At 50.2% G+C, this 13,141-nt stretch overlaps 3 protein-coding genes across 3 annotated transcripts; 1 reads left to right on the forward strand and 2 right to left on the reverse strand.

The window, feature by feature from the left end:
* Nucleotides 1–3,376: 3,376 nt before the first annotated feature.
* On the forward strand, nucleotides 3,377–4,815 carry CGCA056_v009001 (L-pipecolate oxidase; the record flags this gene model as incomplete). Its single annotated transcript, XM_037324248.1, has 3 exons — nucleotides 3,377–3,496; nucleotides 3,551–4,536; nucleotides 4,599–4,815. The coding sequence occupies 3 exons, from the start codon at nucleotides 3,377–3,379 to the stop codon at nucleotides 4,813–4,815; spliced, it is 1,323 nt and encodes a 440-aa protein (XP_037178088.1).
* Nucleotides 4,816–4,931: 116 nt separating this feature from the next.
* Nucleotides 4,932–7,531, reverse strand: msy2 (Mechanosensitive ion channel protein Msy2; the record flags this gene model as incomplete). Its single annotated transcript, XM_037324249.1, has 4 exons — nucleotides 4,932–5,893; nucleotides 5,946–6,732; nucleotides 6,798–6,903; nucleotides 6,954–7,531. The coding sequence occupies 4 exons, from the start codon at nucleotides 7,529–7,531 to the stop codon at nucleotides 4,932–4,934; spliced, it is 2,433 nt and encodes an 810-aa protein (XP_037178089.1).
* A 1,072-nt stretch (nucleotides 7,532–8,603) lies between these two features.
* Nucleotides 8,604–9,592, reverse strand: asaB-5 (Hydroxylase/desaturase asaB; the record flags this gene model as incomplete). The annotated part of the gene is made up of 2 exons (XM_037324250.1): nucleotides 8,604–9,144; nucleotides 9,213–9,592. 2 exons carry the CDS (start codon nucleotides 9,590–9,592, stop codon nucleotides 8,604–8,606), a joined length of 921 nt encoding a protein of 306 aa, XP_037178090.1.
* Between the last annotated feature and the right edge of the window lie 3,549 nt (nucleotides 9,593–13,141).

A 13,141-nucleotide genomic window follows, 5' to 3' on the forward strand; every position in this document is an offset into this window, starting at 1 on the left:
CCAATGTACTGCACAAAGGCCGCATAGATCAGCTTAACACACAGGCAACCAATCTGATGCCATGTCCCAAATCAGCATGAGCACGTAATGGCTTCGAGAATAACGCGAGAATTTTACGATATGACTTCTGGACCGTTGGTAGATCAATTCCCCCTTTTGACTGAAGTAATTCGAAACTTTGCCGAACTAAACCCAATGACGCTCCAACTGTTTGATGCTCGGGTTCGCACTTTCGTCCGCGAATCAAAGAAACGAAGAACCAACAGGTAAATTTTGCCGGCCCGGAAATCCATCTGAATGTTTTCGCAACTTTCACGGAAACCTTGTGGGGGAAGCCCAATGGGAGTAACTCCCACCGGCAGCCGGGCCAGTCTGGAGCGTGCCCGCCAGAAAGCATGAAACATAGGGTTCAACTCTGCTGCGCGTGCGGGCGAGTACGAGAGCTCTGTAAGGCAGCTGAAGTCCCTGCGCTTGTGCCTGGAGGCCCGAGCCTTGCATTACCACGCCATTTTCAAACTTGTAGGTGCCGTCGGCCGAAGATTGGCGCAACTCTCGGGTTTGTGAGACGGCGATTGGGCCGGGATGGCTCTTCGTTCTCACCTCCCCCATATCTAGGCGGGGTACTTGATAGGTTAGTATTCGGGCGACATGTATTGACTCCCGTCTTCCAGAGCTATTCCATTTGAGCCCAATCCTTTATTTCTGCCCACCAAAGAAATAGCTAAATGGTTCGTCGTCGCCACGTGGGCGGGCCGTAGTCGCACACGTCCAATCCTTGCTCCATCAGCACTTCCGCCTGACGTTGATGATGGAGTTGAGGTCCCAGACACTCTGTCTCTGGTTTCTCTGTGGTGTTGCTAAGGCCCAGAATGCGACCGAGCCGCTAGCACCGTTGCCGGTGAACGGTTCGCTGCCGACGAATGGCTCAAGCACTACGAATGGCACGTCTCCCGTCCTCGCTCCGTGCGCCGTACGTTCTCTAACTATACAACCGTGGTTTCTTTGCTGATGTTGTCAGTTGGACTGCATATCTCGAGAGGTTCTTCTTTCGCCCTGCCAGACTATCGACAACACAACATGCGTCTGCAACGACCAAGGTTTCTACAAGCAAGTGGAGAAATGCATCATGGCGGGATGCACTCCACGAGAAGGAATCGGTGAGCAGGACAACATCCCTCTTCTTTTCCTAACGCCATTCCCCCGTACTTATGCGCTGCACGACAGCTACGCAGAAGGCCAAGGCGGATTACTGTCACGACCCCGTCCGCTCGCAAGTAAAAATGCTCTACGGACTTCGTTCGCTAGAGATAGCCGCCTGGTTTCTGGTTTTGTTTCGATTTTACGCTCGCTGGGCTACACGATTACGATACGGGTGGGACGACTATGTAATGATGGCAGTAGCGGCAAGCATATCCTTTCCAATCGACAGCAGAAGACTGAGAACTAACAAGTGGTAGATAATCTACATTCCCCAGCTGGTCATTAGTCAGTTGAGTAAGCTTGATCATATCGCCATTCGCAAGCAGGTTCTAACCATGCTGCTAGTGGATGACAATGCCTTCGGTCGTGACACTTGGAACTTGGAGTGGGACAAGATTATGCTGGGCCTGAAGGCAAGTCTACCCGATACATGACGCTTGCTTATCCTAACCCACCATAGCTCTTTTTCGTCCAAGAACCGCTCTACCTACTGCAGGTGGGACTTACGAAGATTTCCATCTTATTTTTGTACTTGCGAATCTTCCCCGGCCGACGCTTCAAAAGAATCACATACGCCTTTATCATCTTCGTCGCCGGCACCACGGCTGCCCTTGTTGGCGGATCCATCGTCGAATGCTGGCCCATTGGATATTTCTGGGAGGCATGGAACACAGAATATCTAATCCACACCACCAAATGTCTCAACTTGACGGCGGCGGTGTTTGTCGCTGCGGGGGCTTCCATATTTCAAGACATCGTTATGATTATTCTTCCCATACCGCCCTTGCTAAAAACGCAACTACCGAGAAAGGACAAGATAGGAGTCTCCATCATGTTCATTCTTGGCCTCCTTATCACTGGCGCAAGTTGCTTTCGCATGCAATATATCAACGTCGCATACTCACCCAACCCTTTTTGGGACTTCGAGCCAGCCTTGCTTTGGTCTCTTGTCGAACTTGCTATGTCTTTCTTCGTCACAAGTCTTCCTGCAATACATAGCTATCATACCCAGATAGTAAGGCCTAAAGTTAGGGCTTATCTTCAATCACGGCGCGAGGCGAAGTCCTCCCAGAACAGCGGCAGTGGGCCAAGTGGGCAAATGCAGAGCAATGGACGATCTCGTTTTAGGACTGTACTGGCAGGAAGAGGGCAAAGACGCGCAAACAACAATCTAATATCGACACTACTTTTCACGCCAATATCGTGGAAGTCATCTGCCGACCGAGAATCTCGTCAAACGAGAGAAGGGTTTCCGACGCCACAGGATGAAAGTGTTTTTGGGAGCAAAGCCCCACAGATCTCACTCAAGGATCTTGGTGGAACTCCAGGGCTACGAAGTCTGTCTGATGTGGTTAATAGGAGAGACTCAATACAGGAAGAAAGGGGAACGGCACACGGTTTGGCTTGGGCTAGTAGGTCCGTCCCTCAAAATACCGGGTCAAAGGGTGGAGGAGATGATACCATATCCCCGTCAAAAAGTACACAAACGCCAAAAAGTTGGCTTGTAGGAGATGACATCGTGTAGAAATCAAAGACATAGAAAACAACACTTGTGCATCCACTTCGAGTAGCGAAAAAGACGAAGCTAATTTGCTCAGTCAAGCCTCTAGCTTTAGGAAATCCTCACGGCCTTTTGTAAGCGCCTCACAATCAATTTAGATGTCAGTTGAAAGGCTTGTTGTTGAAATATTTAGCCTGTGATAAGCCACGGTTGTTTTCTGGATTATCTTGGATTAACAACATGCGTAAACAGTCCGTGGAAAGACAAGCTCTAACAGGACAGAACCGCATGGATTATCATCCAGGACGGAAATCAGACCAAGGATAGAAAGAAGCATAGGATCGAATCATCCTAAGGATTGACTTTCCGAACAGCCGTTCAATTGATTGTCAATCATCACTGGTCAGCTATAAATCCGGTAATCCGAGTCACGTGCACATAAAGCGTGGGAAAAGGCTCCGCTTGGAGATCCGGCAATGTGGAGATTGATCCGGAGGAAAATCTCTTTTGTGGAGCTCCGATCCGCCGATACCGGCTGCCGTCAGCCGGGTCAGGCAGCATCTGACGAACCTGGGAAAACTGTGGGAGACCTTGTCAACTCTTGCGAAGCTTACCTGAAATCTGAAAGCTGCGATACGGTGCCTGCGTCAACCGTCCTTTTCGCCCACCGCAAGTATGGACAAGGATAGCAAAGTCGTGATCATCGGCGCCGGCGTATTTGGTTTGTCAACGGCTGTACAACTTGCCATTGAAGGATTCAAGAATGTTGTGGTGGTTGACAGACATATGCCACCTGTATGGGTTTCCGTCAACGTTCTCGACGCAGGGCGATGGCTGATACTTTAGCAGGTTCCAGACGGATCGAGTTGCGACATCTCTCGCGTCATACGATTTGATTACGCCGATGAAGACTATTTGAATGTTTCATACGAGGCCTACCTCAAATGGAGCAAAGATCCAAAGTTCAAAGACATCTTTCATCCCTCGTCATACATACTGACGGGTAGCATGACCGGCGGAGATGAATCTTGGATCGACAGGACGACCAGGCAACTGAGCAACAAGGGCTTGGCCTGGACCAAGCTTGATGATGCCGCAACCGCGAAGAGAGCATTTCCAATTCTTTCCGGAAAGCTTGCCGAGCCAGGATTCAAAGGCTACTACAACGACGCAGCAGGATGGGCAGACGCCACAAAGGCAATCATCCAGCTTCGAGATGAGTGTCTTGAACTCGGCGTTTCATTCATCTCGGGCCCAGCTGGAACCGTCGTTGGTTTTGATACGGACTCAGAGAACAAGATTCGATCAGCCCAAACACTCGGAGGCATGTCAATCCAAGGCGATCACTTTGTCTTAGCCGCGGGCGCTTGGTCGTCTAACCTAGTTCCGATGTATAACTCAACACTGGCGACAGCGCAGGTGATAGCGTACACTCCTCTTTCCGACACGGAAGTGCAAAGGTATAAGAAGTTGCCTATCTATGCGAATTTCAACACCGGCTGGTTCAACTTTCCTCCACACGCAGATACGAAAACTCTGAAGATGGCGGTGCACGGATGGGGTTACACTCGTACTCCTAGCAAGGGGGAAGCGTTAATCGAGGCAAACATCTCTACACCCCGGGTGTATCCAAGTCGCGAGCGCCCTAACTTCTGTCCTTCCGAGGGAGAAGAAAGGCTCCGAAACGGACTTCGCGAGATACTGCCGGAACTTGCCGATCGCCCTTTTGAAAAGGTGACCATGTGCTGGTACACCGACACTCCATCAGGGGACTTCATCATAGACTATCACCCTGACTACCAAAATCTGTTTGTGGGAGGAGCAGGAAGTGGACAGTAAGTTGGGATCATGATTCAAAACGTAAAAAATTGGTTGTACTAACGGCTGTTGCTCGCAGTGCTTTCAAGTTCTTCCCTGTCCTGGGAGAATACATGTCACTAGGGCTGAAGAGAACGTTGCCTGCGAATCTGTCCTCGAAGTGGCGATTCAGAATGGAATACAAGGATCGACCCGATGCTTTTGAGGGAGACGGGAGCCGAGGGGGCCCTGCCCGACGTGAACTTAGCTTAGAAGAAAGAGCCCGCCTGGATTCGGTGGTCAAGAGTCAACTCTGAAGTCGTAGAGCAGGAGGCTCACAAAGGTCATTATATTAATTCGATACATATTCTATGAGAAGAGCCGTCTCCCCTCATCCGATATCCCGTATTTCGCTATTCATCGAGAGCGCGGATCATTTACCAGGCCTTGTTTGTCGTAGCCCAGTCGCGGATCCAGGAACATCGACAGCGGAACTAACCCCAGCTTCTGTTGAAGGCATAGGCAATCGTGCTAGCTTTAAGAAGGCCTCCTCTTCCGCTACTTTGGCCAATCTCATTTTCTCAGCTTCCGCTGCCAAGCGGGACCGAGTAGCTTCCTCTTCGCTCATAGCAGGATCGATACTCCCAAGTGATTCACTTTTCACATCGTCCCATCGCAAACCCTGTCGGCGGTCCTTCTCTTTCTTGATGTTCTCCCCAAGCTCCGTAGTCGTATTGAGCTGGACAGTGTACATCGGGTTGCCGTTCTCACCCGCTGAAGGATGCATTCCTCCAGGCTTGGATAACGGGATGGCCCTGCACGCTGCCACCAACGCACAGTGAAACCTGTTGCTGCGTTGAGACCGAAGCTTGTCGTCGGACCAGTTGTTACGATGAGTGAACGCCAGTCGAAGTTCCATTTTATTGAGTTCATGGAGGCTGACGACATTGAGGCCCAAGCTATCCGGAACAAAGTCTCGTGAATTGTTGCTGAGAAATTCCTCCATGATAGTGCGAAGGCGTATGATATCCTTGAAGCCGGTCCTGAAGTCCACGAGCATTGAGATTCCTTGTCGATTAATGCCTGACCTTGAGAAGTTCTCAATGCGCTTCTGAGAAAGTCGGTCATTGGAAATTTGCAGATCGCAACCGTTGTCGAGCCGCCTGAAAACCGTATACAGCAGAGACTGGCGTTTGACGACGCATTGAGTTCCAACAGTGGAACCAGGATTGTAGACGTTGACAACGTCGCCTACGTCGTAGGGATGATCAAAGAACACGAACACAATACCCACCAAAAGATGATGGAACGTCCGACCGACCGCAAAAGATAGTCCGATCGCCAGGCTGGAGAGAATTGTCTGAATTTGCTTGATAGCCGGCACGTATGCGACCACTTCGACCAGTGTAAGCCCATGATCAGGTGGAATAATCTGCAGGATACTTACTGATGAAGAATATCATTACAGCTGCAAGAATAAGCAGAAGAAACCAGTCGAATGTGTTGATGCAGTGGTCCATGTTGGTCATGTTGCGATAAATGTTGTGTCGAGTCTTTCCACCTTCGGTGACTATGCCAACGAACTCCTCAATTCGAATGTCGGGACTGTTGTTTTCGTTCACAGTCTTAAATATGCGAATGGCCTCTTCTTTTCGGTAAGGGCCAAGGACGTCGATGATGTCGTTAGCAGTGAGGCCTGATTTGCCCTCTGCCACAAGCGGCAGCCAAATGCGTCTTGCCAACGCTTCAGCTGAGACCGGACTAGCCCATGCCCTCTCGATAACTGCGTAAGTGCTTGCAGGTCGAAGCCAATGTGCATTGGGATCGTCTGATATGAAATTTCCAAACAGACTCATCATCTTGTAGCCGTCGATACCCATCCGAGCTAGGTAGCTGCTGACCCTCGTTCGGCCAGAAGCATGGGCGTCGCCTTTGGCGTTTCGAATGAGCATGTCCTCTCGGGCGAATAAGGTTCGATGAGGAGGATGAAGATAAACAGAAGCGTTGTATAGTGTGATCAAGGCGTTTTGCAACTCTCTTGTCCGGGTTAGTTTCACGTTGTCGCCCCGATAATGGTAGTGAATCGTGATGTAAGTGATGAAGATCTTCTCGATGAAGTAGAAGCAGACCCAAAGGATCAGTTGCTGGAAGACATCGGCAACGACGTCATCCCACCAAAAAGCGTCTGCCGGCTTGTTGATGTTGACCGCCAAAAGATTGTTGTCTACAATGCACTGCAACAAGAAAAGTGTTAGTGCACTTCAACTACGGCTAGTATGCAGTTAAAGAAGTGACAAACCGCTGCGAAGAAAATATAGGTGACCAGTGTTGTGCCGAGGAACGCTATCGGTCGCCTCATGAACTTGAAAGCCCTCCAGTACTTTTGGTGGGAGGGATTCGTGTATCTATATTGGTTAAGGTTTGGCCGACGAGATATTTAAACTGGCCAACATACCTGGCAATGAGCCTGAACAAATATGGGAATCCAAGACCAATGAGGTCTGAACCCACGGCTGCTATCCATGTAACCATCAACCACAGGCAGATGTAGAACACAAGGTTGGTGTACTGCTTTGCTTGAATGCTCTCAATGGTGCTGTCATCGGCAAACTCGGCGTCGTTGCTCAGGACAATTGTGGGCACAAGAAGTGCCACGAAGATAATAGCAGAAATGAGAAAATATCGAAGAGCCCACCAAAATAGTCGGCGTCTGTGATGAGCCTTAACAACTGGTGGAACTTGCTGTTGAATCGCCTCCGAATTCGTTGGAAATGCTTCTAAGCTTTTAATCTCCCGAGCCCCCGGGATAGGCTGGTACGTTTTGGTATCGGCCCATGTTTTGGTCGGTGAGTCTTGTGTGGCGATGGACTCAATTTGGGGAAGCATCTGAGGATTGTAATTTGGGCCCGGCAGGCTCGATGACGATGACTCGGGTGGAAATGGTTGAGGCATTGATTGGAATTGCTCCTGTTGGCTTCCGGGGACTGGTTTCCGGTAGCTCGGCGGGAAGCTGTCTCGCGGGTTTGAATTCATATTTCCCTGCAGCCCAGATAAATTCAACAAAGATACGGAGGTAGTTCCAATCACCAAGAGCAAGGTTTTGCAAGATAGTGGGTTATCCAACACTTTTCAGTCCCCCTCTATTTACAGCACAGCTGCAAGGCAGCAGCTCATTGCGGCTTATTCGAGAGGCTGTGATGTCCACCCCACGCAAGCCACTTGTCAGAAGTGCTATCTATGGTGGATTTATTAGAGTGATTCTTGGCTTAAAATGGTGGTTTGAGAACAAGTGAAGGGTCTCATGTGCGGCGACTTCAGGGCGTTTCTCGCGTCATCAAATTTTAAGCTCTAGTTTGCCAAGCCTAGTGCTGATGGGCCCAATCCTTTCGTAGACACCATGCGCATTCTAGACTGTCAATTTCCGCAATTTCCAACATGATAGGAGCATGACTTTGAGAAAGGATTCCTGGCGCCGCAGGGCTGAAAACCGGACTGTTCACAGACCGGTGGCTGAAAGGGCACGGTTGCAAGCGGAAGCGGCATCAACGAGACGCTAGTCTAACGGTCAGAACTTTATGATTTCGGGTTTGCTCTAGCCTTTGATCATCGCTCCAACGACTAAGCGGCTTTAAAACGTGGCCCAGCCGCTCGCTCCATCAAGACATGCCTTTTTATTTTGTTGCCTGGAGGAGCACGTCCCGCCATGCAATTCTGACTCGAAAGCGGGCTTGAATGTAGTGGCTAAGGCTGCGGTCCCAATTGTTTTTAGCGACTCAATGGTTTGTGTCCCTTGTGAAATGACTGGCCGAATCGCGCCTCAATGGCTTCAGTATTTCGACGCAAAGGTGCAGTGACATGGTCTTACGGGTTACGCGCAATAGCAACATCAGACTTCAGGGTCTTGTACACAAGGTAGAATGAGAAACAACATCGGGGAAGCTTGCTGTCAATCTGCACCTCCATCGGATGCAGGTATGATTGAGAGGTTCTTGAAGCTGTGGATCTCAACAAGGCACTGAGACGGAAGGTGGTGTGGGTAACTATTGATCTGGATAGAAACCGTTTACTGCTAGCAGGCTGTGAGAGATTGATGTATCGTACACGTTTACTCGTGGTCATCAGAATGAAAAACAAGAGCTCGAACTTCAATGCTTTCTCGCAGCGGTGCATCTGGTCGAGCAGTGGGATCGACAAATGCCGTGTGGGGCACTCTTCGCGCCCTTCCATCCGTCTTGGTATCAAAGCATTTGATCAAGATAACTTCCTCCGGCGTAAGGCCCGCTTTGTAATACCACCGGTGTTCAGCCTGATGCTTGACTTGATAAATCTCTCCACGCCGTTTAGGATAAATGAGATCCGTCACAACCAAATCCGAGTCTGACACGGAGCCGGCCTCGGCGACGGCAAGTGGGTCTCGCTGTACCGTTTTGATGGGTCGCCAGACGTTGATGATCTGCACCCGGCCCTTGAGCAACTCTTCGGCATCCTCCGGCAGATGGTGGGGCACACGGGAGAGCGCGGCCTTGTACGACTGATCGATGTGAACCCTCTGAACGGGGCCGCGGGAGACCCGATCCTGGGTTGCGGCACTGGGCGGCTGTCGGCGAATGGTGTGATCAAAGATGAAGATGCGATTTGCTCCAGTGCTATGTAAGCTGTCAGCCAATCTCTTTCTAGGCTTCCTGACGCCGCTATTACAAGGGGAAACCCGTACACGCTCTTCAACAGCTGTTCTACCTCCTCATAGTATCCCGACTTGATCTGGGCGTCGTCAAGGAAGTGTTTCTCAGCGGATTGGTGACGATGGATCTGAAAGCCATGCTGGTCCAGAGTGTACTTCTCTTCATCCCCAGACACATCACGGATCTTGACTTGATGAGTCTCGAACGGTCTGTTGTAAGTCTCAGGCTTATCAACATAAGTGGGATGCGGCGGCGAGCCGTCCTCGTTTTCTTTGTGATAGTGCAGCTCTGCAAGCACGTCTCTCTTCAATGCAAGTGGTGATGTGATGCTCTGGGTTGGTTGATTTTGTGTCGAACCAAAATATGGTGGACCCTCGGAAGGGGCAAGATGTTGAACGACGGTCGTGGCCATTGGGCTGGTAGATCCAAATACAGTAGATATGGGAATGAATATCTGATGAATCTTGAGGCTGGTGCAAAGCCACAACATCTGGCAGAAGCAGGGGTCTCTTGTGAATATATACCCCAGATCTACATGGTCCCCGCAAGCACGCAATTCTCGTCCGACAATTAGTGTCTTTGGATTCATAAGCCGCCCAACGAAAATGATCTCCGTCCATTACCAATTTCTCCGCACATGTTCCAGGTCTACCAGGTAGACACAGATACTGGTTACACGTGATCTTGAAACGATTTCAAATCAGCCCGAGGCTCAAAGGAGGCCAGTGGATTAGTCCGCCGGGGTAGCAGATGCGTCGTACGACAAAGAAGACGGAGCGATCATCCGAGTGATTAATAATAATGATCTTGCTCATCCTCGCTTAAGGTCGACGCGCGGTTATTTATCGAAGATATTTTATCCACAGAGTAATGTAGGCTATGAAATAAATTGAGTATCCGTTTTGACGACACAGGGATTTCGAATATCAAGGCTCGCGTGAAATAGTTCTCATTAGTAGAATAATTCTACATGGTAACTCCAACTAAACGGCTTTGAACGCCAGTACGGCTTCACACATCTAGTTCTCAGTCTATTGGAGTATGAACAAGTTTGGTAATCGTTGTCCCATCGCCAAGCACCTCTTCCTTCTCTTCAATCCTGTAGCCTCTCCAAAGTGGGACCAAAACGGTCCAGACGTACCAGTAAACCACGCCGGCACCCAAGCTTGTATAGTTGATCAGCAGTTAGCCACACATGAGAGGGGCGTAAGGTAGGAACGAACATGCTGACGCCAACGATCGCGTATGTTGCATAGAATAAGCCGTTAGACGGCTTAACTTTGGGTGGAAAGAATGGTGCGGCTAGCAAAGCCAGACTTAGGCTGATTCTTAGAATCACAGCGGGGACCCAAGCCTTGAATGGTCTCTTGAGATCGGGTCGCTTGAACCTTAACCATAGAAGGCCGCCTCCCACTGCCAATGCCATGAACTGCCCTGGATACCCCTCAACCTCTAGAATGAAGGAGTAGACTTCGCCAGAAGGAGGAAGCGCAATGACTAGGAATGACGGGATATAGTGAACCAAGAGACCACCTAAAGGTGAGTTGAACGGCTTTGTGGATGAAAGAATATCGGAGAAGGGGAGGAATCCTTGCCGAGCAATCTCTTGCTTCAGTCGAGCCTAATAATAGTTAGCAATGATCAACAGTTTCAGTCGATCGTCCTAACCTGAGCGAATGCGACCACAAGAACATTTCCTCCAGCACTCAGTGCAACAGCAAGTGGTAGGATGGTTCGGCCAACACCTTGCCCAAATATTCTTTCAAAGAACAACGCTGCAATCAACTCGCCGCTTTGCTTGATTTCATCAATGGGGACGACGAGAAAGTACGCTACGTTGATGAGTAGGTACATTCCACACGCTGTCGTCAATGCTGCCACAGTCACAGACCGCAGCGTGCGAACCGGGTCTTTCACCTCGTTGAGAACAAGGTTGGCGTTGTCGAGGCCGGCATAAGAGTAGAACACTTTAAACAATGAGGTGGATATAATACCCCAGTTCCAATTCGTGCCTTCCCACAGGTTCTCCCAGGAGATGATCGGCATCGTCGTTTGAGCCGATTCTGTCGATGGCGCAAAGAGCAGAACATAGAACCCACAGACAATCATGAGCACGACGAGGCCCACCTTCACCCAGCCCAAGAAGTTCTGAAGCTTGATCCCCAGTCTAGGTACACATCCGTGGATGAAGGTGACCGTCGTAAGCAGCCCAACGGCGAGCGCTTTGCGAAGTAAACCGCTTGGGTTGTCACCTCCCAAAGCAAACAAAAGATATTCGCTGAAGACAATACAGTTACTGGCGGTAAATCCTAGCAGAACGACGTGAATGGCGATGAGGGTTGATGCCAAAAATCGCGGTCGACGATAAGTGAATTCCAAGTATACCTTATCCCCGCCGGACCGCGGTAGCATCGACCCAAACTCCAAGGATATCATCAGCCCGCAGGCTGCGATGAGGGCTCCGACGAGCCAAAGTAAAAGAGACAGACCAGGACTGCCCACAGATCGGAGGATTGCACCTGGAGTGGCAAATATGCCGCTTCCGATCACCCTTGAGATGACCAGAATGTAGGCGCTCTGCCAGGTGAGCGTGCGTCCGAGAGTCGAAGCTTCCGGGAGGACATCGTCTTCAATTGATCTCGATGGGTGTATGTTTCCCGTTGCGAGTTCTGCCTCCGAGATCGAGGGCTTCCCCGACGAAACCGAGTTCTTAGGAGCGCTAGCTGACGAGACAGGCGATGGAGGTGGCGGCGTTATCGACAGCAGAGGCCGTAGCTCGGGGTCGTCGAGGGCACTCATCATGGGGAACTGGGGAACGGGAGCCAGAGCAGTTTCTAGAAGTTGTTCCTTCGAGATAACCGTGAAAAATAATTTGTTGGCGAGGAACTGAACATGCGCAACGGCGAGATTTACACCCTGTTATCGAAATGATATCGCGAGCGGCAGCACATGGTTGGAGTCGGGCGGGTTATCATGCCGTCTGAAGAATGAGATAATTGGAGTGTAGGCGACAAGGATGTGCAATGCGGCCTTATGTAAAGCTTACACGCAGGGCAGCAAAGTGATCTAAGGGAGGGTCAGCGGCAAACGACACATGTCCCGGACGTCTGTTGATTGATAAGAATGTGGATGCAACAACTCTTCGATTAAGTCCCGTGAGGTGTGTCTCGAATGGCGCAATATTGTTTCAAGAATGTAAGTTTGGGAGGGCTAGCACAGAGAATGCCCGATTGTATTGGGGCGCGGATTCGCACGCCATCATGGCGCAAGGTGACGAGACATGGGTGCGGCCTTCTTACCTCCTCGATATTGCCTGGCCTGTTTCGACACCTGTTGTAGGTGCCGGACTGCCGCCCGTGCTATGGCCCGCCGTGTCCGTGCTACCGCGGAACTTCGGAAGCCCCCACTTCGGCCGAACTCTTCACATGCGTGCTCAACGAGAAGAGCCGTTACATCCTGTTGTCCTCACCACAGATATGTTATCTGAGTTTGAAGATGTGAATGTCGCGCGAACTATGACTCTTCTAGGAGTTGTACTGCCGAGTTTCAGGGAACATCGTGCTTGAGTTCTCTTAAACCCCGCAGCAGCTCCAAATCAACCCCGTAAACCGATTGCCGAACCTACCGAAGATCGTTCACAGAAATTGGCCGAGGCAACAAAACGACGTCGCATTAGGCCGAATGAAAGACTTTTTCCTAATAATTTTACTAACTACTGATTGGGTTAAATACAGACTTTGTAGGAACAACGCAAATACCGTCGCATCCTTGCTGACAATGCGAAATAAACCCATAATTTCTAGGGTCCTCGTCGTGCCTCGGCCCCTGATTGACAAGGCCACCTACTTTTACTGTGTCTGCGCGGCTATTTCCTGTGTTCTTAAGTACCCCTACCTTATCGAAGACCATAGTAGCGACGATGAAGATAGTAGCGATGCCGACGACGACGGTGAGATATAGC

The sequence above is a fragment of the Colletotrichum aenigma genome (assembly GCF_013390185.1).
Source record: "Colletotrichum aenigma strain Cg56 chromosome Unknown KSG_Cg56_contig05, whole genome shotgun sequence".
Classification (NCBI taxonomy): domain Eukaryota; kingdom Fungi; phylum Ascomycota; class Sordariomycetes; order Glomerellales; family Glomerellaceae; genus Colletotrichum; species Colletotrichum aenigma.